Source organism: Salvelinus alpinus, chromosome 31 (assembly GCF_045679555.1).
Source record: "Salvelinus alpinus chromosome 31, SLU_Salpinus.1, whole genome shotgun sequence".
NCBI classification, from domain to species: domain Eukaryota; kingdom Metazoa; phylum Chordata; class Actinopteri; order Salmoniformes; family Salmonidae; genus Salvelinus; species Salvelinus alpinus.
Genome location: NC_092116.1, coordinates 17,669,960 through 17,696,814, shown reverse-complemented (window position 1 = coordinate 17,696,814; position 26,855 = coordinate 17,669,960). Strand labels below are relative to the sequence as shown.

At 46.3% G+C, this 26,855-nt stretch overlaps 1 protein-coding gene across 2 annotated transcripts in view; it reads left to right on the top strand.

The window, feature by feature from the left end:
- LOC139561737 (sushi, von Willebrand factor type A, EGF and pentraxin domain-containing protein 1-like) overlaps positions 1-26,855 on the top strand; it is a 207,787-nt gene that overhangs the window by 75,991 nt on the left and 104,941 nt on the right. For both annotated transcript variants that reach the window (XM_071379004.1, XM_071379003.1), the window contains exons 4-10: positions 3,669-3,827; positions 7,340-7,519; positions 14,046-14,225; positions 19,364-19,558; positions 21,646-21,764; positions 22,048-22,177; positions 25,962-26,069. In XM_071379004.1, coding sequence (XP_071235105.1) covers positions 3,669-3,827; positions 7,340-7,519; positions 14,046-14,225; positions 19,364-19,558; positions 21,646-21,764; positions 22,048-22,177; positions 25,962-26,069 — 1,071 coding nt within the window. The remainder of the gene's footprint in view (positions 1-3,668; positions 3,828-7,339; positions 7,520-14,045; positions 14,226-19,363; positions 19,559-21,645; positions 21,765-22,047; positions 22,178-25,961; positions 26,070-26,855) is intronic.

Sequence of the window (26,855 nt, the reverse complement as noted above, 5' to 3'; positions counted from 1 at the left end):
CGTTTTCTTTCCAACACCGTCTTTCGTTTTGGCGTTTTAAGATGTATTCGTTTCCCATTCTCTTTCCCTTTTCTCCTTCTCTCCTTCTATCCACCCCTCCTACACAGTGTGTGTTTCAACAAGAGCCTGGACTGGCCCCTCGGAACTCTCCCCCTGTAGAGAAAACTGACGTCCAGGTCTGTATTCAGAAAGTGTCTCGGAGTAGGAGTGCTGATCTAGGATCAGGTCACCTCTGTCAATTCATTATAATCGGAAGAGCCAAACAGATCCTAGATCTGCACACATTGAGACACTTTATGAATATGAGATTAGGTCTGTTACTTACCCTAGTGTCTACCTAAGCCAGCCGACCAAGTTTCCAGTCCAGGAATTAAAATGAAACTCTAAAACAGTATTTCTACTGTTTCACTACAAGTGAAATATTTTTCGTGCATAAATAACTGTGTTTCCTGTCAACTATAAGTGGAGGCTGTAAAAGGGGATCCAGGGGCCTCAAATACATTCAGACATTTACCCTTCAGGTTCTGCTGCTTGCTTATGAGGTTGAAGGTGGATATCATTGAGAATGTATGGGCTACTTCAGTTATCAGATCTCACACACACACACACACACACGCACGCACGCACGCACGCACGCACGCACGCACGCACGCACGCACGCACGCACGCACGCACGCACGCACGCACGCACGCACGCACGCACGCACGCACGCACGCACGCACGCACGCACGCACGCACGCACGCACGCACGCACGCACACGCACGCACTACAGTCTACACATAGCTGGTGTGTATTTGATGTGGGTGAGAGGGAGGGGGCTATTCCAGGCTGTGCCAGGCTACTGGTCGAGCGGCGGTTAATGCTGCTTGGCCGACCCTGGTGTGTTTAGGTGGGGAATGAGTGTGTGTTGGCACGGAGCATCCGGATCCAATGCTTGGCCCCTGTTAAGCACTAGGGCATGAGAGAGAGAGAGAGAGAGTTAGAGGCCCCTCTCCAGACTACAGTTTGGCACTAAGACAACACAGAAAATTCCCACCTCCAGCTTAGCGTTGGGTAGTAGATTAGATCTAAACACTGATTAGTCAGATCAACACCATGTATCCTCTATGACACTGCTCTGTGTGTTCAGGTCTCAACAAGCCCCCACAGTGTTTTCTGTCCTTCACCCATACATGGCCTAGAGCTAGATGGTACAGCTCCCTTCACAACTGTGTACTTTGCCAACTTCATATTTTGTCAAAATTCATGCATTGTGGTTTGACAAACACTTCTGATTGAGTATAGCCTATCCATTATAGTGAGTTGGAGATACCCTCTCCTTCTGTACTGTTAGCTAACTGGTCTCTATAACACAACTGGTCTATAACACAACTGGTCTATAACACAACTGGTCTCTATAACACAACTGGTCTATAACACAACTGGTCTATAACACAACGGGTCTATAACACAACTGGTCTCTATAACACAACTGGTCTATAACACAACTGGTCTATAACACAACTGGTCTCTATAACACAACTGGTCTCTATAACACAACTGGTCTCTATAACACAACTGGTCTCTATAACACAACTGGTCTATAACACAACTGGTCTATAACACAACGGGTCTATAACACAACTGGTCTCTATAACACAATTGGTCTCTATAACACAACTGGTCTATAACACAACTGGTCTATAACACAACTGGTCTATAACACAACTGGTCTCTATAACACAACTGGTCTATAACACAACTGGTCTATAACACAACTGGTCTATAACACGAGGGATGCATTGAGACGGCCATCTTGTTCTGTGAGGATTATTTAGTGCAGGGCTGCCCAATTCCGGTCTTGGAGGGCCGAAACACTTCTGGTTTTCATTCTCTCTTTCTAACCAGGGACTGATTTAGATGTGGGACACCAGGTGAGTGCAATTGACTACTAGGTAGAAAAAACCCAGAAGTGTTTCAGCCCTCCAGGACGGGAATTGGGCAGCCCTGATTTAGTCGATGGAGGAATGTTTGAAAACAAGCTCGGTAGCTCTACAGCCAGACAGCTTCCTGACCCCTAGCGTCCTGACCCCTAGCGTCCTGACCCCTAGCTTCCTGACCCCTAGCGTCCTGACTTCTAGCGTCCTGACCCCTAGCTTCCTGACCCCTAGCGTCCTGACTCCTAGCGTCCTGACCCATAGCTTCCTGACCCCTAGCTTCTTGACCCCTAGTTTCTTGACCCCTAGCTTCTTGACCCCTAGCGTCCTGACCCCTAGCTTCCTGACCCCTAGCTTCCTGACCCCTAGCTTCTTGACCCCTAGCTTCTTGACCCCTAGCTTCTTGACCCCTAGCTTCTTGACCCCTAGCTTCCTGACCCCTAGCTTCTTGACCCCTAGCGTCCTGACTCCTAGCTTCCTGACCCCTAGCTTCCTGACCCCTAGCTTCTTGACCCCTAGCTTCTTGACCCCTAGCTTCTTGACCCCTAGCTTCTTGACCCCTAGCTTCTTGACCCCTAGCTTCCTGACCCCTAGCTTCCTGACCCCTAGCTTCCTGACCCCTAGCTTCTTGACCCCTAGCTTCTTGACCCCTAGCTTCTTGACCCCTAGCGTCCTGACTCCTAGCTTCCTGACCCCTAGCTTCCTGACCCCTAGCTTCTTGACCCCTAGCTTCTTGACCCCTAGCTTCCTGACCCCTAGCTTCTTGACCCCTAGCTTCTTGACCCCTAGCTTCTTGACCCCTAGCTTCTTGACCCCTAGCTTCTTGACCCCTAGCGTCCTGACTCCTAGCTTCCTGACCCCTAGCTTCCTGACCCATAGCTTCCTGACCCCTAGCTTCTTGACCCCTAGCTTCTTGACCCCTAGCTTCTTGACCCCTAGCTTCTTGACCCCTAGCTTCCTGACCCCTAGCTTCCTGACCCCTAGCTTCTTGACCCCTAGCGTCCTGACCCCTAGCTTCCTGACCCCTAGCTTCTTGACCCCTAGCTTCTTGACCCCTAGCTTCCTGACCCCTAGCTTCTTGACCCCTAGCTTTTTGACCCCTAGCTTCTTGACCCCTAGCTTCCTGACCCCTAGCTTCCTGACCCCTAGCTTCTTGACCCCTAGCTTCTTGACCCCTAGCGTCCTGACCCCTAGCTTCCTGAACCCTAGCTTCTTGACCCCTAGCTTCTTGACCCCTAGCGTCCTGACCCTAGCTTCTTGACCCCTAGCGTCCTGACCCCTAGCTTCTTGACCCCTAGCTTCTTGACCCCTAGCATCCTGACCCTAGCTTCTTGACCCCTAGCGTCCTGACCCCTAGCTTCCTGATCAGTCTCAGGTGCTTCTAACACAAAGCATAATTGCCAAGTTAATAGGAGTATTATCCACCTCCGTGATCTCAGAATTTGCTCATGGTCATGGACATGTTTTTGCATTTGTGTGTGTATACTGTCTGTACCGGTCCTTCCTTTACATGCAACTAACAGGGCTGGGGTCAATTCCTTTTCAATTCCAGTCAATTCAGAAAGTAACCAAATTCCATCTCCAATTCCAAATGTTCCTAATTCAAAAGCATTGAAGCGTTGAAGAGAATTGTAATTTCAGTGGGACTGGAATTGACATGGAGATAACCCCAACCCTGGCAACTAACTACATTTCTAAGCTGTGTCGTCTGTGTTGAGGATAAAAGTGAGTGTCTGCGTCCTCTGTACAGCGTGCCCACCTGGCACATACAAACCAGAGGGTACACCTGGAGGCCTGGGTACCTGCCTGCCCTGCCCCGACCAGCACCACACCTCCCAGCCCAGCAGCACCTCACGCAGCGACTGTGTCTGCAAGCAGGGCTACAGGCCCCAAGGGAAGACCTGTGAAGGTATGAGGCTCCAGACTGTCCACACTACACTTCCAAAGTCAGACACTCAGGGACGTTTTCCCAGACACCAGTTAGGCCTAGCCCTGGACTAAAAAGCCTACTGAATGGAGAACGCTTGAAATAACTTTTTGAACTAGAATGAGGCTTAAAGGCCAATTCCACCACTTTTCAACCTCATATTCATTATTAAAAAGTCGTGGAATTACCCTTTAATCTGCATCTGGGAACCCGGCAGAACTCAGACACACACCCTCAGACACACTTAGGAGGCTTCTTAAACTACGTACAGCAGTAATAATATCCAACAACGTACCATGTCGTTACCCATTCCCCTAAGAACGAGTCAACAGCGTGCTCACGTCCATGTGTCAGACTTTCCCCCCTTTCTACAGCTGAGAGAGGTTGTGGCCCAAATGGCACCCTATTCCCCACATAGTTCACTACTTTTACACAAAGTAGTGCACTATATAGAGAACAGGGAGCCATTTGCGACGCAAAGAGACTGGTGGATCCCAGAGCAGAGAGAGGTGCTATCTGTCTGTCTGACAACCTGTAATCTTCTGCCTTCATGCTCTCTTCCTCTGTGTCAGGACGATTAACGTTCCCAAAGCCCTTAGGCTTCACCACAACCAAGCGTCTGCCGCAGGGATCAGCCTCAATACCCAGGCTTGAGGGCTGTATGTGTGTGTGTGTGTTTTATTTTACTCTCCTTGTGGTGACCAGAAGTCCTCACAAGGATAGTAAAACAAGGAACATTTGGACAAGTGGGGACATTTTCCCGCTCCCCACAAGGTGTTCATGCATTTGGGCTTTTGCATCAAATAGAGGAAATCGATTTTTTCATGTTTTTCATGTTTCTCCTCTCCCTCCCTCTCTCTCTCTCCTTCCATACATCTCTCTCCCCATCTCTCTCTCTCTCTCTCCATCCATCTCTCTCCCCATCCTTCTCTCTCTCCTTCCATCTCTCTCCCTGTCTCTCTCTCCTTCCATCCATCTCTCTCCTCGTCTCTCTCTCCTTCATCCATCTCTCCCTCCCTCTCTCTCTCCTTCCATCCATCTCTCTCCCCGTCTCTCTCTCCTTCCATCCATCTCTCTCCTCGTCTCTCTCTCCTTCATCCATCTCTCTCCCCGTCTCTCTCCTTCCATCCATCTCTCTCCCCATCTCTCTCTCCTTCATCCATCTCTCTCCCCGTCTCTCTCTCCTTCCATCCATCTCTCTCCCCGTCTCTCTCTCCTTCATCCATCTCTCTCCCTGTCTCTCTCCTTCATCCATCTCTCTCCCCGTCTCTCTCTCCTTCCATCCATCTCTCTCCCTGTCTCTCTCTCCTTCATCCATCTCTCTCCCCGTCTCTCTCTCCTTCCATCCATCTCTCTCCCCATCTCTCTCTCCTTCATCCATCTCGCTCCCTGTCTCTCTCTCCTTCCATCCATCTCTCTCCCCATCTCTCTCTCCTTCATCCATCTCTCTCCCCGTCTCTCTCTCCTTCCATCCATCTCTCTCCCCATCTCTCTCTCCTTCATCCATCTCTCTCCTCGTCTCTCTCTCCTTCATCCATCTCTCTCCCTGTCTCTCTCTCCTTCCATCCATCTCTCTCCCCGTCTCTCTCTCCTTCATCCATCTCTCTCCCCGTCTCTCTCTCCTTCCATCCATCTCTCTCCCCGTCTCTCTCTCCTTCATCCATCTCTCTCCCTGTCTCTCTCCTTCATCCATCTCTCTCCCCGTCTCTCTCTCCTTCCATCCATCTCTCTCCCTGTCTCTCTCTGCTTCATCCATCTCTCTCCCCGTCTCTCTCTCCTTCCATCCATCTCTCTCCCCATCTCTCTCTCCTTCATCCATCTCGCTCCCTGTCTCTCTCTCCTTCCATCCATCTCTCTTCCCATCTCTCTCTCCTTCATCCATCTCTCTCCCCGTCTCTCTCTCCTTCCATCCATCTCTCTCCCCATCTCTCTCTCCTTCATCCATCTCTCTCCTCGTCTCTCTCTCCTTCATCCATCTCTCTCCCTGTCTCTCTCTCCTTCCATCCATCTCTCTCCTCGTCTCTCTCTCCTTCATCCATCTCTCTCCCTGTCTCTCTCCTTCATCCATCTCTCTCCCCGTCTCTCTCTCCTTCCATCCATCTCTCTCCCTGTCTCTCTCTCCTTCATCCATCTCTCTCCCCGTCTCTCTCTCCTTCCATCCATCTCTCTCCCTGTCTCTCTCTCCTTCCATCCATCTCGCTCCCCGTCTCTCTCTCCTTCCATCCATCTCGCTCCCCGTCTCTCTCTCCTTCCATCCATCTCTCTCCCCGTCTCTCTATCCTTCATCCATCTCTCTCCCTGTCTCTCTCTCCTTCCATCCATCTCTCTCCCCGTCTCTCTCTCCTTCCATCCATCTCTCTCCCTGTCTCTCTCTCCTTCCATCCATCTCTCTCCCCGTCTCTCTCTCCTTCCATCCATCTCTCTCCCTGTCTCTCTCTCCTTCCATCCATCTCGCTCCCCGTCTCTCTCTCCTTCCATCCATCTCTCTCCCTGTCTCTCTCTCCTTCCATCCATCTCGCTCCCTGTCTATCTCTCCTTCCATCCATCTCTCTCCCCATCTCTCTCTCCTTCATCCATCTCTCTCCCCGTCTCTCTCTCCTTCCATCCATCTCTCTCCCCATCTCTCTCTCCTTCATCCATCTCTCTCCTCGTCTCTCTCTCCTTCATCCATCTCTCTCCCTGTCTCTCTCTCCTTCCATCCATCTCTCTCCTCGTCTCTCTCTCCTTCATCCATCTCTCTCCCTGTCTCTCTCCTTCATCCATCTCTCTCCCCGTCTCTTTCTCCTTCCATCCATCTCTCTCCCTGTCTCTCTCTCCTTCCATCCATCTCGCTCCCTGTCTCTCTCTCCTTCCATCCATCTCGCTCCCCGTCTCTCTCTCCTTCCATCCATCTCTCTCCCCGTCTCTCTATCCTTCATCCATCTCTCTCCCCGTCTCTCTCTCCTTCCATCCATCTCTCTCCCCGTCTCTCTCTCCTTCATCCATCTCTCTCCCTGTCTCTCTCTCCTTCCATCCATCTCTCTCCCCGTCTCTCTCTCCTTCCATCCATCTCTCTACCTGTCTCTCTCTCCTTCCATCCATCTCGCTCCCCGTCTCTCTCTCCTTCCATCCATCTCTCTCCCCGTCTCTCTATCCTTCATCCATCTCTCCCCATCTCTCTCTCCTTCCATCCATCTCTCTCCCTGTCTCTCTCACCTTCATCCATCTCTCTCCCTGTCTCTCTCTCCTTCCATCCATCTCTCTCCCCATCTCTCTCTCCTTCCATCCATCTCTCTCCCTGTCTCTCTCTCCTTCCATCCATCTCGCTCCCCGTCTCTCTCTCCTTCCATCCATCTCTCTCCCTGTCTCTCTCTCCTTCCATCCATCTCTCTCCCCGTCTCTCTCCTTCCATCCATCTCTCTCCCCGTCTCTCTCTCCTTCATCCATCTCTCTCCCCGTCTCTCTCCTTCCATCCATCTCTCTCTCCTTCCATCCATCTCTCTCCCCATCCCCAGTGGTGTACTGCCCTGAGCTGTCTCCTCCAGAGAATGGTTTCTTCATCCAGAACGCGTGTAATAACCAGTTCAACGCTGCCTGTGGGGTACGATGCCAGCCTGGCTACGACCTGCAGGGCAGCGGCATCAGACTGTGCCAGCCAGACGGGACGTGGTCAGGCTCTCCGCCCAGCTGCAGAGGTGAGAGGGTGGTAGAACACACACACACACACACACACACACACACACACACACACACACACACACACACACACACACACACACACACACACACACACACACACACACACACACACACACACACACACACAGTATTGAAGTATGCACATACCGTAACCCCTCTAATGGTCCTTCTAACATTAACCTTAACCTCTCTAATGGTCCCTCTAACCCTAACCTTAACCTCTCTAATGGTCCCTCTAACCCTAACCTTAACCTCTCTAATGGTCCCTCTAACCCTAACCTTAACCTCTCTAATGGTCTCTCTAACCCTAACCTTAACCTCTCTAATGGTCCTTCTAACATGAACCTCTTTAATGGTCCCTCTAACCTGATCCTCTATAATGGTCCCTCTAACCCTAACCTTAACCCCTCTAATGGTCTCTCTAACCTTAACCTCTCAAATGGTCCCTCTAACCTTAACCTCTATAATGGTCCCTCTAACCCTAACCTTAACCTCTCTAATGGTCCCTCTAACCCTAACTTAACCTCTATAATGGTCCCTCTAACCCTAACCTTAACCCCTCTAATGGTCTCTCTAACCTTAACCTCTCTAATGGTCCCTCTAACCCTAACCTTAACCCCTCTAATGGTCCCTCTAACCCTAACCTTAACCTCTCTAATGGTCCCTCTAACCCTAACCTTAACCTCTATAATGGTCCATCTAACCCTAACCTTAATCCCTCTAATGGTCCCTCTAACATTAACCTCTATAATGGTCCCTCTAACCCTAACCTTAACCCCTCTAATGGTCCCTCTAACCCTAACCTTAACCCCTTTAATGGTCCCTCTAACCTTAACCTTAACCTCTTTAATGGTCCCTCTAACCTTAACCCCTCTAATGGTCCCTCTAACCTTAACCTCTATAATGGTCCATCTAACCCTAACCTTAACCCCTCTAATGGTCCCTCTAACCCTAACCTTAACCTCTCTAATGGTCCCTCTAACCCTAACCTTAACCTCTATAATGGTCCCTCTAACCCTAACCTTAACCCCTCTAATGGTCCCTCTAACCCTAACCTTAACCTCTCTAATGGTCCCTCTAACCCTAACCTTAACCTCTCTAATGGTCCCTCTAACCCTAACCTTAACCTCTTTAATGGTCCCTCTAACCTTAACCCATCTAATGGTCCCTCTAACCCTAACCTTAACCTCTTTAATGGTCCCTCTAACCTTAACCTCTTTAATGGTCCCTCTAACCCTAACCTTAACCTCTCTAATGGTCCCTCTAACCCTAACCTTAACCTCTTTAATGGTCCCTCTAACCTTAACCCCTCTAATGGTCCCTCTAACCCTAACCTTAACCTCTTTAATGGTCCCTCTAACCTTAACCTCTCTAATGGTCCCTCTAACCCTAACCTTAACCTCTTTAATGGTCCCTCTAACCTTAACCTCTCTAATGGTCCCTCTAACCCTAACCTCTATAATGGTCCCTCTAACCTTAACCCCTCTAATGGTCCCTCTAACCTTAACCTCTATAATGGTCCCTCTAACCCTAACCTTAACCTCTATAATGGTCCCTCTAACCTTAACCTCTATAATGGTCCCTCTAACCCTAACCTTAACCCCTCTAATGGTCCCTCTAACCTTAACCTCTATAATGGTCCCTCTAACCCTAACCTTAACCTCTCAAATGGTCCCTCTAACCCTAACCTTAACCCCTCTAATGGTCCCTCTAACCTTAACCTCTATAATGGTCCCTCTAACCCTAACCTTAACCTCTCTAATGGTCCCTCTAACCCTAACCTTAAACCCTCTAATGGTCCCTTTAACCGTAACCCCTCTAATGGTCCCTCTAACCCTAACCTTAAACCCTCTAATGGTCCCTCTAACCTTAACCCCTCTAATGGTCCCTCTAACCCTAACCTTAAACCCTCTAATGGTCTCTCTAACCTTAACCCCTCTAATGGTCCCTCTAACCCTAACCTTAACCTCTCAAATGGTCCCTCTAACCTTAACCTCTATAATGGTCCCTCTAACCCTAACCTTAAACCCTCTAATGGTCCCTCTAACCTTAACCCCTCTAATGGTCCCTCTAACCCTAACCTTAACCCCTCTAATGGTCCCTCTAACCGTAACCCCTCTAATGGTCCCTCTAACCTTAACCTCTCAAATGGTCCCTCTAACCTTAACCTCTATAATGGTCCCTCTAACCCTAACCTTAAACCTTCTAATGGTCCCTCTAACCTTAACCTTAACCCCTCTAATGGTCCCTCTAACCCTAACCTTAACCCCTCTAATGGTCCCTCTAACCTTAACCTCTATAATGGTCCCTCTAACCCTAACCTTAACCTCTCAAATGGTCCCTCTAACCCTAACCTTAACCTCTATAATGGTCCCTCTAACCTTAACCTCTATAATGGTCCCTCTAACCTTAACCTTAACCCCTCTAATGGTCCCTCTAACCGTAACCCCTCTAATGGTCCCTCTAACCTTAACCTCTATAATGGTCCCTCTAACCCTAACCTTAACCCCTCTAATGGTCCCTCTAACCCTAACCTTAACCTCTCTAATGGTCCCTCTAACCCTAACCTTAACCTCTCAAATGGTCCCTCTAACCCTAACCTTAACCTCTATAATGGTCCCTCTAACCTTAACCTCTATAATGGTCCCTCTAACCTTAACCTTAACCCCTCTAATGGTCCCTCTAACCGTAACCCCTCTAATGGTCCCTCTAACCTTAACCTCTATAATGGTCCCTCTAACCCTAACCTTAACCCCTCTAATGGTCCCTCTAACCCTAACCTTAACCTCTCTAATGGTCCCTCTAACCTTAACCCCTCTAATGGTCCCTCTAACCCTAACCTTAACCTCTATAATGGTCCCTCTAACCTTAACCTCTATAATGGTCCCTCTAACCCTAACCTTAACCCCTCTAATGGTCCCTCTAACCCTAACCTTAACCTCTATAATGGTCCCTCTAACCTTAACCTCTATAATGGTCCCTCTAACCCTAACCTTAACCTCTCTAACGGTCTCTCTAACCCTAACCTTAACCTCTCTAATGGTCCCTCTAACCCTAACCTTAACCTCTTTAATGGTCCCTCTAACATTAACCTCTCTAATGGTCCCTCTAACCCTAACCTTAACCCCTCTAATGGTCCCTCTAACCTTAACCTCTATAATGGTCCCTCTAACCCTAACTTTAACCCCTCTAATGGTCCCTCTAACCCTAACCTCTATAATGGTCCCTCTAACCCTAACCTTAACCTCTATAATGGTCCCTCTAACCTTAACCTCTATAATGGTCCCTCTAACCCTAACCGTAACCCCTCTAATGGTCCCTCTAACCTTAACCTCTCAAATGGTCCCTCTAACCTTAACCTCTATAATGGTCCCTCTAACCCTAACCTTAAACCTTCTAATGGTCCCTCTAACCTTAACCTTAACCCCTCTAATGGTCCCTCTAACCCTAACCTTAACCCCTCTAATGGTCCCTCTAACCTTAACCTCTATAATGGTCCCTCTAACCCTAACCTTAACCTCTCAAATGGTCCCTCTAACCCTAACCTTAACCTCTATAATGGTCCCTCTAACCTTAACCTCTATAATGGTCCCTCTAACCTTAACCTTAACCCCTCTAATGGTCCCTCTAACCGTAACCCCTCTAATGGTCCCTCTAACCTTAACCTCTATAATGGTCCCTCTAACCCTAACCTTAACCCCTCTAATGGTCCCTCTAACCCTAACCTTAACCTCTCTAATGGTCCCTCTAACCCTAACCTTAACCTCTCAAATGGTCCCTCTAACCCTAACCTTAACCTCTATAATGGTCCCTCTAACCTTAACCTCTATAATGGTCCCTCTAACCTTAACCTTAACCCCTCTAATGGTCCCTCTAACCGTAACCCCTCTAATGGTCCCTCTAACCTTAACCTCTATAATGGTCCCTCTAACCCTAACCTTAACCCCTCTAATGGTCCCTCTAACCCTAACCTTAACCTCTCTAATGGTCCCTCTAACCTTAACCCCTCTAATGGTCCCTCTAACCCTAACCTTAACCTCTATAATGGTCCCTCTAACCTTAACCTCTATAATGGTCCCTCTAACCCTAACCTTAACCCCTCTAATGGTCCCTCTAACCCTAACCTTAACCTCTATAATGGTCCCTCTAACCTTAACCTCTATAATGGTCCCTCTAACCCTAACCTTAACCTCTCTAACGGTCTCTCTAACCCTAACCTTAACCTCTCTAATGGTCCCTCTAACCCTAACCTTAACCTCTTTAATGGTCCCTCTAACATTAACCTCTCTAATGGTCCCTCTAACCCTAACCTTAACCCCTCTAATGGTCCCTCTAACCTTAACCTCTATAATGGTCCCTCTAACCCTAACTTTAACCCCTCTAATGGTCCCTCTAACCCTAACCTCTATAATGGTCCCTCTAACCCTAACCTTAACCTCTATAATGGTCCCTCTAACCTTAACCTCTATAATGGTCCCTCTAACCCTAACCGTAACCCCTCTAATGGTCCCTCTAACCTTAACCTCTCAAATGGTCCCTCTAACCTTAACCTCTATAATGGTCCCTCTAACCCTAACCTTAAACCTTCTAATGGTCCCTCTAACCTTAACCTTAACCCCTCTAATGGTCCCTCTAACCCTAACCTTAACCCCTCTAATGGTCCCTCTAACCTTAACCTCTATAATGGTCCCTCTAACCCTAACCTTAACCTCTCAAATGGTCCCTCTAACCCTAACCTTAACCTCTATAATGGTCCCTCTAACCTTAACCTCTATAATGGTCCCTCTAACCTTAACCTTAACCCCTCTAATGGTCCCTCTAACCGTAACCCCTCTAATGGTCCCTCTAACCTTAACCTCTATAATGGTCCCTCTAACCCTAACCTTAACCCCTCTAATGGTCCCTCTAACCCTAACCTTAACCTCTCTAATGGTCCCTCTAACCCTAACCTTAACCTCTCAAATGGTCCCTCTAACCCTAACCTTAACCTCTATAATGGTCCCTCTAACCTTAACCTCTATAATGGTCCCTCTAACCTTAACCTTAACCCCTCTAATGGTCCCTCTAACCGTAACCCCTCTAATGGTCCCTCTAACCTTAACCTCTATAATGGTCCCTCTAACCCTAACCTTAACCCCTCTAATGGTCCCTCTAACCTTAACCTCTATAATGGTCCCTCTAACCCTAACTTTAACCCCTCTAATGGTCCCTCTAACCCTAACCTCTATAATGGTCCCTCTAACCCTAACCTTAACCTCTATAATGGTCCCTCTAACCTTAACCTCTATAATGGTCCCTCTAACCCTAACCTTAACCTCTATAATGGTCCCTCTAACCCTAACCTTAACCCCTCTAATGGTCCCTCTGACCCTAACCTTAACCTCTCTAATGGTCCCTCTAACCTTAACCCCTCTAATGGTCCCTCTAACCCTAACCGTAACCTCTCTAACGGTCTCTCTAACCCTAACCTTAACCTCTCTAATGGTCCCTCTAACCCTAACCTTAACCCCTTTAATGGTCCCTCTAACCCTAACCTTAACCCTTATGATGCTTCAACACATTCCTAAACATTTGTGAGTTACATCGGCCTATCAGGGAGACACACACACGTACATACTGTACACAAAACACACACGCACATTCTGTACACAAAACACACACGCACATACAAAAAACACACACGCACGTACACAAAACACACGCACATACTGTACACAAAACACACACACACACACACACACACACACACACACACACACACACACACACACACACACACACACACACACACACACACACACACACACACACACACACACACACACACACACACACACACACACACACACACACACACACACATACACGTTGTATATAGTCAGTAAGAGGGCTTGTTAAGTTTGGGCATGGTGTGTGGAGTTATTATGGAGACTGTCTGGCTGGTGTGTCAACGTATTCCCTGTAGGTTGAGATCATGTGTCTGTGTGTGTGTGTGTGTTCTTGGCTCACTGCCTGTGTGCCTTCCTGTGCGTGCATGTGCCTGGACGTCTGTATGTCTGTCTCTCTGTCTGTCTGCCTCCCTGTGTCTGCATGAGTTCCAGTGCGGGACCTCCCAGCCAGTTAAGGCATCAGGGAGGGGGTCTCCTAAAAGCCTGTCTCTCAGTGGTGCTGAAAACCAACACACTAAACACACTCTTCTAGACCTCAGGCTGACACGGACCAGCCCTGCAGGATCAAGGTTTTTATTAAGGGATTTTGCAGGAGAGCAAATGATAGATCTCAGAAAATATTTAGCTAATGTTTAAGACAGATGAATCATTCTTATTTTTTCATTCCTCCATTTCATTTTTGTATCTCCTTCATTCTCTTCTACTTGGTTCCTCTCTCTTTTTTAAAATCTCTACCCCTCCCTCCCTCTCTCTCTCTCTCTCCCTCTCCCTCTTTTCATACTGTATTTTTGTCAATGCGGTTAGACCGACCAGTATCTAGGTCTTCCTCTGTGTTTCTCGGTTTGAACAACAGTGCGCTCCTGTCCCGCCCTGTCCCGGCCCCAGCATGGACACATGAACTGCAGCGAGGGTGGCACCTCCTACAGGGCGGAGTGTGAGGTGCGCTGTACAGAGGGCTACAGGCTGGAGGGAGACGCCAGGCTCAGCTGTCAGGCCGACTCACTGTGGAGCGGGATCCAACCACGGTGTGTGGGTAAGCCTGCAGGAACCAATTACCCCACTCTCCCTCTAAAACCCCACTGCACCCCACTAAAACATAGCATCTAGAACAGGGTTATCTAGAACTGGGTTATCTAGAACAGGGTTATCTAGAACAGGGTTATCTATTTTGGATGCAATTTGAATGGAGGTTATGGAGAGAGAGAGAGAGAGAGAAAGACTGCGAGAGAGGGCTCGCGCGCGTAATGATTTAAAGCAAAGATATTTGAGTGATAGTCTGTCTTAAAACTCTGCAGCTGCAATTAAGAACACAATAATCTTTACAATGAAAAAACAAGCCAGATGGAGATGGGTAAATGAGACGTGCATTCGGTCTTTATATTACTGTAGCATAGACTATGCTGCAGCAAATGCAGACCTACCTGTCACAAGAGAAAAGTTCCCGTGATGAGATGATAGGTTTGTGAAGTGCATTGTGAAGTGTGCTCCATACTGAGATGTCTGTCCCACCCTGAGCGTTGATTCATCATGCAGAGGCCGTAGAGAAGCCAGATTTAGACATTGCATATAATTTAACAGTTCCATTTCACGCCATGCTGTTCACATAAATAATTTATTATACTTTACAGTTTTCTCGCAGTTAGTTATCCCGGGGAAAGGGAGCGGTTTTAGTAGCCGGGTTCCTGCAATTCAACCATCTAATACCCCACTCTCACCCCTAAAACCCCCACTCTACCCCCACTCTCCCCACTGAAACCCCACTCTACCCCCACTCTGCCACTTACCATGCTCTCGCCACTAAAACCTCACTCTACCCTGCTCTTCCCACTAAAACCGCACTCTACCCCCACTCTCCCCACTAAAACCCTACTCTAACCCCACTCTCCCCACTAAAACCCCACTCTACCCCACTCTCCCCACTAAAACCTCACTCTACCCTGCTCTCGCCACTAAAACCCCACTCTCCCCACTTAAACCCCACTCTACCCTGCTCTTACCACTTGAAACCCCACTCTACCCCCACTCTCCGCACTAAAAACCCACTCTACCCCCACTCTTCCCACTAAAACCCTACTCTAACCCCGCTCTCCCCACTAAAAGCCCAAACTTCCCACTAAAACCCCACTCTACCCCACTCTCCCCACTAAAACCTCCCTCTACCCTGCTCCCTCTACTAAAAACCCACTCTACCCCCACTCTCCCCACTAAAACCCTACTCTAACCCCACTCTCCCCACTAAAACCCCAAACTTCCCACTAAAACCCCACTCACCCCACTCTCCCCACTAAAACCTCCCTCTACCCTGCTCCCTCTACTAAAAACACACTCTACCCCCACTCTCCCCACTAAAACCCCACTCTACCCCCACTCTCCCCACTAAAACCCCACTCTCCCCACTAAAACCTCACTCTACCCTGCTCTCCCCACTAAAATCCTACTCTACCCCCACTCTTCCCACTAAAACCCCGCTCTACCCCCACCATGCCCCTTACCACGCTCTCCCCACTAAAACCCCACTCTACCCCACTCTCCCCACTGAAACCGCACTCTACCCTGCTCTTCCCACTAAAACCGCACTCTACCCTGCTCTCCCCACTAAAACCCCACTCTACCCCACTCTCCCCACTAAAACCGCACTCTACCCTGCTCTTCCCACTAAAACCCCACTCTACCCCCACCCTCCCCACTAAAACCGCACTCTACCCTGCTCTCCCCACTAAAACCGCACTCTACCCTGCTCTTCCCACTAAAACCCCACTCTACCCCCACTCTCCCCACTAAAACCCCACTCTACCCCCACTCTCCCCACTAAAACCCCACTCTACCCCCACCCTCCCCACTAAAACCCCACTCTACCCCCACCCTCCCCACTAAAACCTCACTCTATCTCCACTCTTCTTACTAAAACCCCGCTCTACCCCCACCATGCCCCTTACCACGCTCTCCCCACTAAAACCTCACTCTACCCTGCTCTTTCCATTAAAACCCCACTCTACCCCACTCTCCCCACTAAAACCCCACTCTACCCCCACTCTCCCCACTAAAACCCCACTCTACCCCCACCCTCCCCACTAAAACCTCACTCTAACTCCACTCTCCCCACTTAAACCCCACTCTACCCCCACTCTACCCCTTATCACACTCTCCCCACTAAAACCTCACTCTACTCTGCTCCTTAAAAAGTTCTACAGCTGCACCATTGAGAGCATCTTGACTGGCTGCATCACAGCTTGGTATGCCAACTGCTTGGCATCTGACCGCAAGGCACTACAGAGAGTAGTGTGTACAACCCAGTACATCACTGGGGCTGAGCTCCCTGCCATCCAGGACTGATACCAGGCAGTGTCAGAGGAAGGCCCTAAAAATTGTCAAAGACTCCAGCCACCCAAGTCATAGACTGTTCTCTCTGCTATCGCACAGCAAGCGGTACTGATGCAGCAAGTCTGGAACCAACAGGACCCTGAACAGCTTCTACCCCCAAGCCACAAGACTGATCAATTGTTCAATAGTTAACCAAATAGCTACGCAGACTATCTGCATTGACCCTTTTTATACTAACTTTTTTGACTCATCACATACGTTGCTGTTACTGTTTATTATCTATCCTGTTACTTTGTCACTCTATTCCTAGTTACAGTGCATTCGGAAAGTATACAGACCCCTTGACTTTTTCCACATTTTTTACGTTACAGCCTTATTCTAAAATGGATTAAATAAAATGTTTCCCTCATCAATCTACACACAATACCCCATAATGACAAAGTGAAAACAGGTTTTTAGAAATGTTTGCAAATGTATAAAAAATTTAAAACAGAAATACCTTATTTAAATAATTATTCAGACCATTTGCTATGAGACTCGAAAATTGAGCTCAGGTGCATCCTGTTTCCATTGATCATCCCTGAGATGTTTCTACAACTCGATTGGAGTCCACCTGTGGTAAATTCAATTGATTGGACATGATTGGAAAGGCACACACCTGTCTATATAAGGTCCCAGAGTTGACAGTGCATGTCAGTGTAAAAACCAAACCATAAGGTTGAAGGAATTGTCCGTAGAGCTCTGAGACACGATTTTGTCAAGGCACAGATCTGGGGAAAGGTTACCAAAAAATTTCTGCAACATTGAAGGTCCCCAAGAACACAGTGGCCTCCATGATTCTTAAATGAAAGAAGGGCCTTGGTCAGGTGACCAAGAACCTGATGGTCACTCTGACAGGACTCCAGAGTTCCTCTGTGGAGATGGGAGAACCTTCCAGAAGAACAACCATCTCTGCAGCACTCCACCAATCAGTCCTTTATGGGTGGCCAGATGGAAAGCACTCCTCATTATAAGGCACATTACAGCCCTCTAAGTGTTTGCCAAAAGGCACCTAAAAGGACTCTCAGATCACGAGAAACAAGATTTTCTGGTCTGATGAAACCAAGCTTTAACTATTTGTTCTGAAATCTAAGCATCACGTCTGGAGGGAACCTGGCACCAGACCTGAAATAGCTGTGCAGCGATGCTCCCTATCCAACCTGACAGAGCTTGAGAGGATCTGCAGAGAAGAATGGGAGAAACTCCCCAAATATAGGTGTACCAAGCTTGTAGCGTCCTAGCCAAGAAGACTCAAGGCTGTAATCACTGCCAAAGGTGCTTCAACAAAGTACTGAGTAAAGGGTCTGAATACTTACAGCACCAGTCAGACGTTTAGACACACCTACTCATTCAACGGATTTTCTTTATTTTTGCTATTTTCTACATTGTAGAATAATAGTGAAGACATGAAAACTATAAAATAACACAAATGGAATCATGTAGTAAGCAAAAGTATATTAGATTTTTGATTTTTGATTCTTCAAAGTAGCCACCCTTTGCCTTGATGACAGCTTTGTAGGTTGAATGTCTCTGTTTGGCTTCGGATGAAACGCTTTCTAGACAAATATATATCTCTCACACACACACACACACACACACACACACACACACACACACACACACACACACACACACACACACACACACACACACACACACACACACACACACACACACACACACACACACACACACACACACACACACACACACACACACACACACACACACCACACAGAGGCACCACCACAGGTCAGGCACACAAACACACAAAAACAGGGCAGAACGGTTGTGTTTTGCCCACAAACCTCCGGCCACTCGGCGTTGGCCTCTAATGAGTCACTGTCTCTCTCTCTTTCTCTGTCTCTCTCTAGCTATTTAAAAGCTACAGACGTGTACTGCCTAACCAAAGGCACTAATTTAATTTGTGTTTATCGACTACAATCTCCCCCGGAGTAGGAGGATGAGAGAGTTGTGATTGAGTTAAAGTTTGTTTGTGTGAAGGTCTGAACGCTTCGCTACAGACTGTCATCATTACTGCTCCTTTCACAGTGGTACTTCAGTACTCTGGTTGCTGCTACTGCACCATGGGTTCAAATATCATTTGAAATCTTTTAAACACTTTAAATGTTTGCTTTAACCGGCCTGGAGCGCTAGGTGGGAGGGGTTGGGACTTTTGTGACTTTTCTATTGGTTCAATTGCAACAAGCACGCTCAAGCAAGCCAAGCTCGAGTATTTGACAAGTATTTGAAATAATATTTGAACCCAGGTCTGGCTGCTACAGTGTTTAGTGTTTGTTGGTGTAGATGTGTAATGTGATCACTGATTCACTAAAGAGGGATGGGCTATTTTATTTTAGTCTGATGAAATGTCCACTGTTGATTTTATAGTCCTCATCCCCTCCTCTTGCCTCATAGCTTCTTGCTATTGCTCTTCCTACGACTCTAACTCCATCTAACAGCCAATAGACCAGGTTCTGGGTCAAAGCCACATACTTTATGTCCAGAAATTCATTAAACAACTTGTCTGTAATAGTTTTGTGGTCTTAGAGTCATTTCCGGAAACATTCTTGTTCCTTTTCTCCTAAAACGGATCTACTGCTCCTGAAAATAGGTTTATTGCGACTGAGCAAGCCTTGTTCAAGGCCAGAGAGATTTGATCTCAGTAGGGTGAAAACGCAGGAAGCATGTTTATGTGCTCCAAGCTTTTTCTCCTCTCTTCCTCCCCCAGTTCAGTCAACTCAATTTGTTGTGACTGTCTCTCTCTCTCTCTCTCTCTCTCTCTCTCTCTCTCTCTCTCTCTCTCCTCAGAGGTGCGTTGTCCCCCCATGGTGACTCTGAGGAACGTCCTGCGGTCGCCCCCTGCCTGTGGAAAGAGGGAAGTGAAGCCTGGCACCATGTGCCGCCTCGCCTGTCACCACGGTTACAGTCTCCAAGGAGACGTGGACGCACGCTGTCTCTCCTCTGGGGACTGGAGCACTAACATCCACAAAACCACCTGCACAGGTAACAACTCCTAACATACTCTGTGAGTGTGTGCGTATGTGTATGTGTGTATGTGCATGAGACAGTTTTCCATGCACCCCTTTTGCTATTTCTGTGCATTTCTTTCCATGTGAATGGTGCTAACCTTCTGCTGAGAGCTGTCCCTAACACAAACCATACCAGAGCAGAGCAGAACCAATCGCTGTGTTTGAGGACTGGGGGAACAACACTGTAATTGCATACAGCTTCTCCAGATGCTTTACAGGTGAAACAGGTGGCTGTAGAATGAGTTCTGTTTGGAGGAAAAGATGTCGTAAAGATAAAACGAGTGAAGAGAGGGATGGGGATGCCGTTGAGATGAAAAGAACGAGGGTTAGAGGGTCAGTTATCCTTAGGAGTTAAGGAGGCCAGGGTGGAGTTATAGAGGCCAGGGTGGAGTTATAGAGGCCGGGGTGGAGTTATAGAGGCTAGGGTGGAGTTATAGAGGCCCGGGTGGAGTTATAGAGGCCAGGGTGGAGTTATAGAGGCCAGGGGGGAGTTATAGAGGCCAGGGTGGAGTTATAGAGGCCAGGGGAGAGTTATAGAGGCCAGGGGGGAGTTATAGAGGCCAGGGTGGAGTTATAGAGGCCAGGATGGAGTTATAGAGGCCAGGGGGGAGTTATAGAGGCCGGGGTGGAGTTATAAGGCCGGGGTGGAGTTATAGAGGCCGGGGTGGAGTTATAGAGGCGAGAGAGAGAGAGAGAGAGAGAGAGAGAGAGAGAGAGAGAGAGAGAGAGAGAGAGCTGACCTGACCTGGTTCCAGTCTATTACACTAACAGGGAAATATTTCCAGTCCAATAAAGGGAAAACCTTGTCAGATCTGATCAGAAGGCTGTGTGTTTAAGAGGGATACCTCACTAAATGGGTCTTTTCCAGCTGTGAACTTTCACACAAAACCCAATAAAGCAGTCTTCTCTGTTGACATTGACCTACCTGGCTTAGCAAAGCTTAGAGGGAGTCTCATATACCCTAGAGCGCTGGTTCTCAACTGGTTTTGGCTACGGACCCAAATGGACCAGGTTGTCTCAGTCACGACCCAATATTTACATTGTGATTCTTTGTGCCGAAACGCAATCTGGAAAACTATTTTGAATGCTATATTGACAGTAAATGTAGCAATTATATTAAACAATGGAACAACATTCACATCATTTCATTGTCAATAATTCCACATTTCTCATATACTTGGTGAAGAATGTTGGCAAGTTCTTTTGTTTGAGACCACAAATATTGAAAATACTGTGATAAAAAAATCTTTTTTTAAGAATAAATAATTGAAAAAAATGTAACTTCATTATAATTTCGACACACTTTCTACCTGGTATTAGTTGTTTAAATTTAGACTGGAGTATTTTTTTAATCCCCCGCAAAAAAATATAAAATAAATAAATCCAAATTTGGGTCCCACCAGTTCAGAACCACTATCCTAGAGGGTAATGTTAAGGTTATTGATGTATAGAAAGACAGCGACAGCTGTAATCGGCAATGAGGTGATGTCAATAATAGAGACAGACACATAATTGGCTAAGAGGTGATGATGTCAATGTGGCAGAGTGTTTTAACTCTGTAATTAAGAACAGAGGGGGCTCTGACATGTTGTGTGAGAGGGGTCAGAGGTTAGGTGTGACATCACAGTCCCTCCCTCAGTGTCATGACGACGTGTGATAGAAGTGTGCGTCCCAAATGGCACCCTACTCCCTATGTAGTGCACTACTTTTGACCAGAGCACGATGGGCCCTGGTCAAAAGTAATGAGAATAGGATGCCATTTGGGACGAAGCCCAAGTCTCCTCCTGGGCTTGTTGCGTCAGTTCATGTCCTTCTTTACCGTTTATTGTTCTTAGCAGAGTTGGAGTTAATTCCGTCTAAATTCCTGTCAGTTGAGGAATGGCACTCCTATGAGTAAGTCCCATCGTGTCCAATTTAACTGAGTGGAATTGAAACCAGATTGACCCCGACATCTTGCTTGTTAGGTTTTTGGGGGATTTTTTGGCCACCTCTTTATCCATCCACTCTGATTCTTAGGACTGTCGTTTATCTGTTGTTTATTTTCTTACTCTCTCCATCCAGATTCAGAGCGTCCGTGGATCCAGTGCCCCAGAGACGTGGTGGCAGAGACGGACGAGCGGCGTGGCACTGCCAACATCAGCTGGAAGGTGCCCACTGCTACTGACAACTCTGGGGAGGAGGTGAGTGGACGAGAGTTGTCTCTTTTCCCCTCCAGGGTGTTAGTGTGCACCTCTCCTGAGGTTCATATATTCTCTGTGAAGAGCTTTTCACAAAGAGCAACAAGGTGCAGAACATCAACTCAAACCTAAACCCCCAAGCAACCAAGACCAAGCAGTAGTGTCAAGGAACAAGGGAAAAACTCTCAAGGAAGGAATAATCCTTTACATGACTAATCCTGTGAAGGAATCAATGAGAGATGATGAATAATACTCCTAACAGTCGTCTGTGACCTTTGCCCTCTAGGTCCTGGTTCAGGTGAAGCCTGTGTACACCCCTCCCCAGCTGTTCCCTATAGGAGAGGAGAAGATAATCTATACAGCGACAGACCGTGCTGGGAACCAGGCTAACTGCACCTTCACTGTCACTGTCATAGGTGAGGTCAGGTCGCAAGCACATCACAACCAACCACATATCACAACCACATATCACAACCATATATATCACAACCATATATCTCACAACTGCATGTCACAACCATATATATCACAACCATATATCACAACCATATATATCACAACCATATATCACAACTGTAACGGCAGCCTTCCCTCTCTTCACGAGAAGAGAGGGTGTAACAGGGATCGGACCAACACGCAGTGTAGCCAGTGCTCAACATGTTTAATAAAACGATAAACAGTGAACATGATACAAAATAACAAATGTGGCAAACCGATACAGCCCTAGCTGGTGCAGAGAAAACACAAAGACAGGAAACAACCACCCACAAACCCCAACACAAAACAAGCCACCTATATATGATTCCCAATCAGAGACAACACAAAACACCTGCCTCTGATTGAGAACCATATTAGGGCAAACATAGAAACAGACACACTAGACACACAACATAGAATGCCCACCCAGCTCACGTCCTGACCAACACTAAAACAAGCAAAACACACAAGAACTATGGTCAGAACGTGACAACAACCATATATCACAAACACATATCACAACCATATATCACAACCGCATATCACAACCACATATCACAACCATATATATCACAACCATATATCACAACCAACCATCAGATCACAACCATATATCACAACCACATATCACAACCACATATCACAACCATATATATCACAACCATATATCACAACCAACCATCAGATCACAACCATATATCACAACCACATATCACAATCACATATCACAACCATATATATCACAACCATATATCACAACCAACCATCAGATCACAACCATATATCACAACCACATATCACAACCATCAGATCACAACCATTATCACAACCACATATCACAACCACATATCACAACCACATATCACAACCACGTATCACAACCACGTATCACAACCACGTATCACAACCACATATCACAACCATATATCACAACCAAAAATCACAACCATATATCACAACCACATATCGCAACCATATATCACAACCACATATCACAACCACATATGACAACCATATATCACAGCCATATATCACAACCACATATCACAACCAAAAATCACAACCATATATCACAACCACGTATCACAACCATATATCACAACCACATATCACAACCGCATATCACAACCACATATCACAACCATATATCACAACCATCAGATCACAACCATATATATCACAACCATATATCACAACCAACCATCAGATCACAACCATATATCACAACCATATATCACAACCAACCATCAGATCACAACCATATATCACAACCACATATCACAACCACATATCACAACCATATATATCACAACCATATATCACAACCAACCATCAGATCACAACCATATATCACAACCACATATCACAACCATCAGATCACAACCACATATCACAACCACATATCACAACCACATATCACAACCGTATATCACAACCATATATCACAACCACATATCACAACCACGTATCACAACCACATATCACAACCGTATATCACAACCATATATCACAACCACGTATCACAACCACATATCACAACCATATATCACAACCAAAAATCACAACCATATATCACAACCACATATCGCAACCTTATATCACAACCACATATCACAACCACATATGACAACCATATATCACAGCCATATATCACAACCACGTATCACAACCACATATCACAACCATATATCACAACCAAAAATCACAACCATATATCACAACCACATATCGCAACCACATATCACAACCATCAGATCACAACCATATATCACAATCACATATCACAACCGTATATCACAACCATATATCACAACCACATATCGCAACCACATATGACAACCATATATCACAGCCATATATCACAACCACATATCACAACCAAAAATCACAACCATATATCACAACCACGTATCACAACCACATATCACAGCCATATATCACAACCACATATCACAACCAAAAATCACAACCATATATCACAACCACGTATCACAACCACATATCGCAACCATATATCACAACCACGTATCACAACCACATATCACAACCATATATCACAACCACATATCACAACCATCAGATCACAACCACATATCACAACCACATATCACAACCACATATCACAACCACATATCACAACCAAAAATCACAACCATATATCACAACCACGTATCACAACCACATATCACAACCACATATCACAACCACATATCACAACCATATATCACAACCATCAGATCACAACCACATATCACAACCATCAGATCACAACCATATATCACAACCACATATCACAACCATCAGATCACAACCATATATCACAACCACATATCACAACCATCAGATCACAACCATTATCACAACCACATATCACAACCACATATCACAACCACGTATCACAACCACATATCACAACCAAAAATCACAGCCATATATCACAACCACGTATCACAGCCATATATCACAACCACGTATCACAACCATATATCACAACCACGTATCGCAACCACATATCGCAACCAAATATCACAACCGCATATCACAACCATATATCACAACCACATATCACAACCATCAGATCACAACCATATATCACAACCATATATCACAACCACGTATCACAACCACATATCACAACCACATATCACAACCACATATCACAGCCATATATCACAACCACGTATCACAGCCATATATCACAACCACGTATCACAACCACATATCACAACCACATATCACAACCACATATCACAGCCATATATCACAACCACGTATCACAGCCATATATCACAACCACATATCACAACCACATATCACAGCCATATATCACAACCACGTATCACAGCCATATATCACAACCACGTATCACAACCATATATCACAACCACATATCACATCCACAAATCACATATCACCACCACATCGTAACCATAACACCACCTTATTGTAACCATATCACAACCAACATCACAAGCAACATCACAGCACATCACAGCAATACCAATGTGAAACGTGTGATTGCGATCAGGACCCTAAGTTTTTCCTGACCTCATGACCTGACCGTGAAAAACTCCAGGCCCCAGTTATAGCCTACAGGCTCTAGTCATACTGTATCTTTTAAGTAGCGCCCAGAGTTTCTCCTGGTCAGGTTACGTTATCAGGAAATACTTCTGGTAGTTCCTATTTCCAATGACTCGGTTAGTGGGAGTGAGGTGCTTAGAACTCCAGAGTGGTGGGTTTGGATCCCGGCTGCCACATGCAGTAGTCCCTTTGGATAAAAGCTACATAACGAGTCTACACAGTAGTCACAGGTGGCAAACTCAAGTGTGCAAAGTGTGGAAAATAAGGGTGTCCAGTGTCACACACTTAATACTCTCAGAAACCAAGGGGGAAAGCACTGTGGTAGCCCCGAATATTTCCATATGCTATTATGAAGGAATGCAGTGGCTTTCATTAGACACACATGTTTAACACATACCACTAAAATGAAGAACATAACATACCCTACTTTACCATAGGGTTACACTAGATTGTTATCCGATTGTAGGAATACTACTACCTATATACTAATATACTGATATAAGTCCTAATGTAGGATAGCAATAGTGCTCAACACTAAATCATTCCAATTAGTCCAATTAGTTAACATTCAGCTGGAGATTGTTGGTTGTCATGGTCAAGCTTTGTGGTCTCCCTAACAACAACGATGTTGTTCCTTTCTAGATACGGAGCCCCCTGTGATTGACAGGTGCAGGTCACCGCCCACTTTCCAGGCCACAGACACGCAGGCGGCCGTTGCCTGGGAGGTGCCCCAGTTTTCCGACAACTCAGGTGTGTGGGATCCCAGACTGCACCTCTCTCTCTCTCTCTCTCTCTCTCTCTCTCAATTCAATTCAATTCAATTCAAGGGGCTTTATTGGCATGGGAAACATGTGTTAACATTGCCAAAGCAAGTGAGGTAGGTAATATACAAAAGTCAAATAAACAATAAAAATGAACAGTAAACATTACACATACAGAAGTTTCAAAACAATAAAGACATTACAAATGTCATATTATATATATGCAGTGTTGTAACAATGTACAAATGGTTAAAGCACACAAGTTAAAATAAATAAACATAAATATGGGTTGTATTTACAGTGGTGTTTGTTCTTCACTGGTTGCCCTTTTCTTGTGGCAACAGGTCACAAATCTTGCTGCTGTGATGGCACACTGTGGAATTTCACCCAGTAGATATGGGAGTTTATCAAAATTGGATTTGTTTTCGAATTCCTTGTGGATCTGTGTAATCTGAGGGAAATATGTCTCTCTAATATGGTCATACATTGGGCAGGAGGTTAGGAAGTGCAGCTCAGTTTCCACCTCATTTTGTGGGCAGTGTGCACATAGCCTGTCTTCTCTTGAGAGCCATGTCTGCCTACGGCGGCCTTTCTCAATAGCAAGGCTATGCTCACTGAGTCTGTACATAGTCAAAGCTTTCCTTAAGTTTGGGTCAGTCACAGTGGTCAGGTATTCTGCCACTGTGTACTCTCTGTTTAGGGCCAAATAGCATTCTAGTTTGCTCTGTTTTTTTGTTAATTCTTTCCAATGTGTCAAGTAATTATCTTTTTGTTT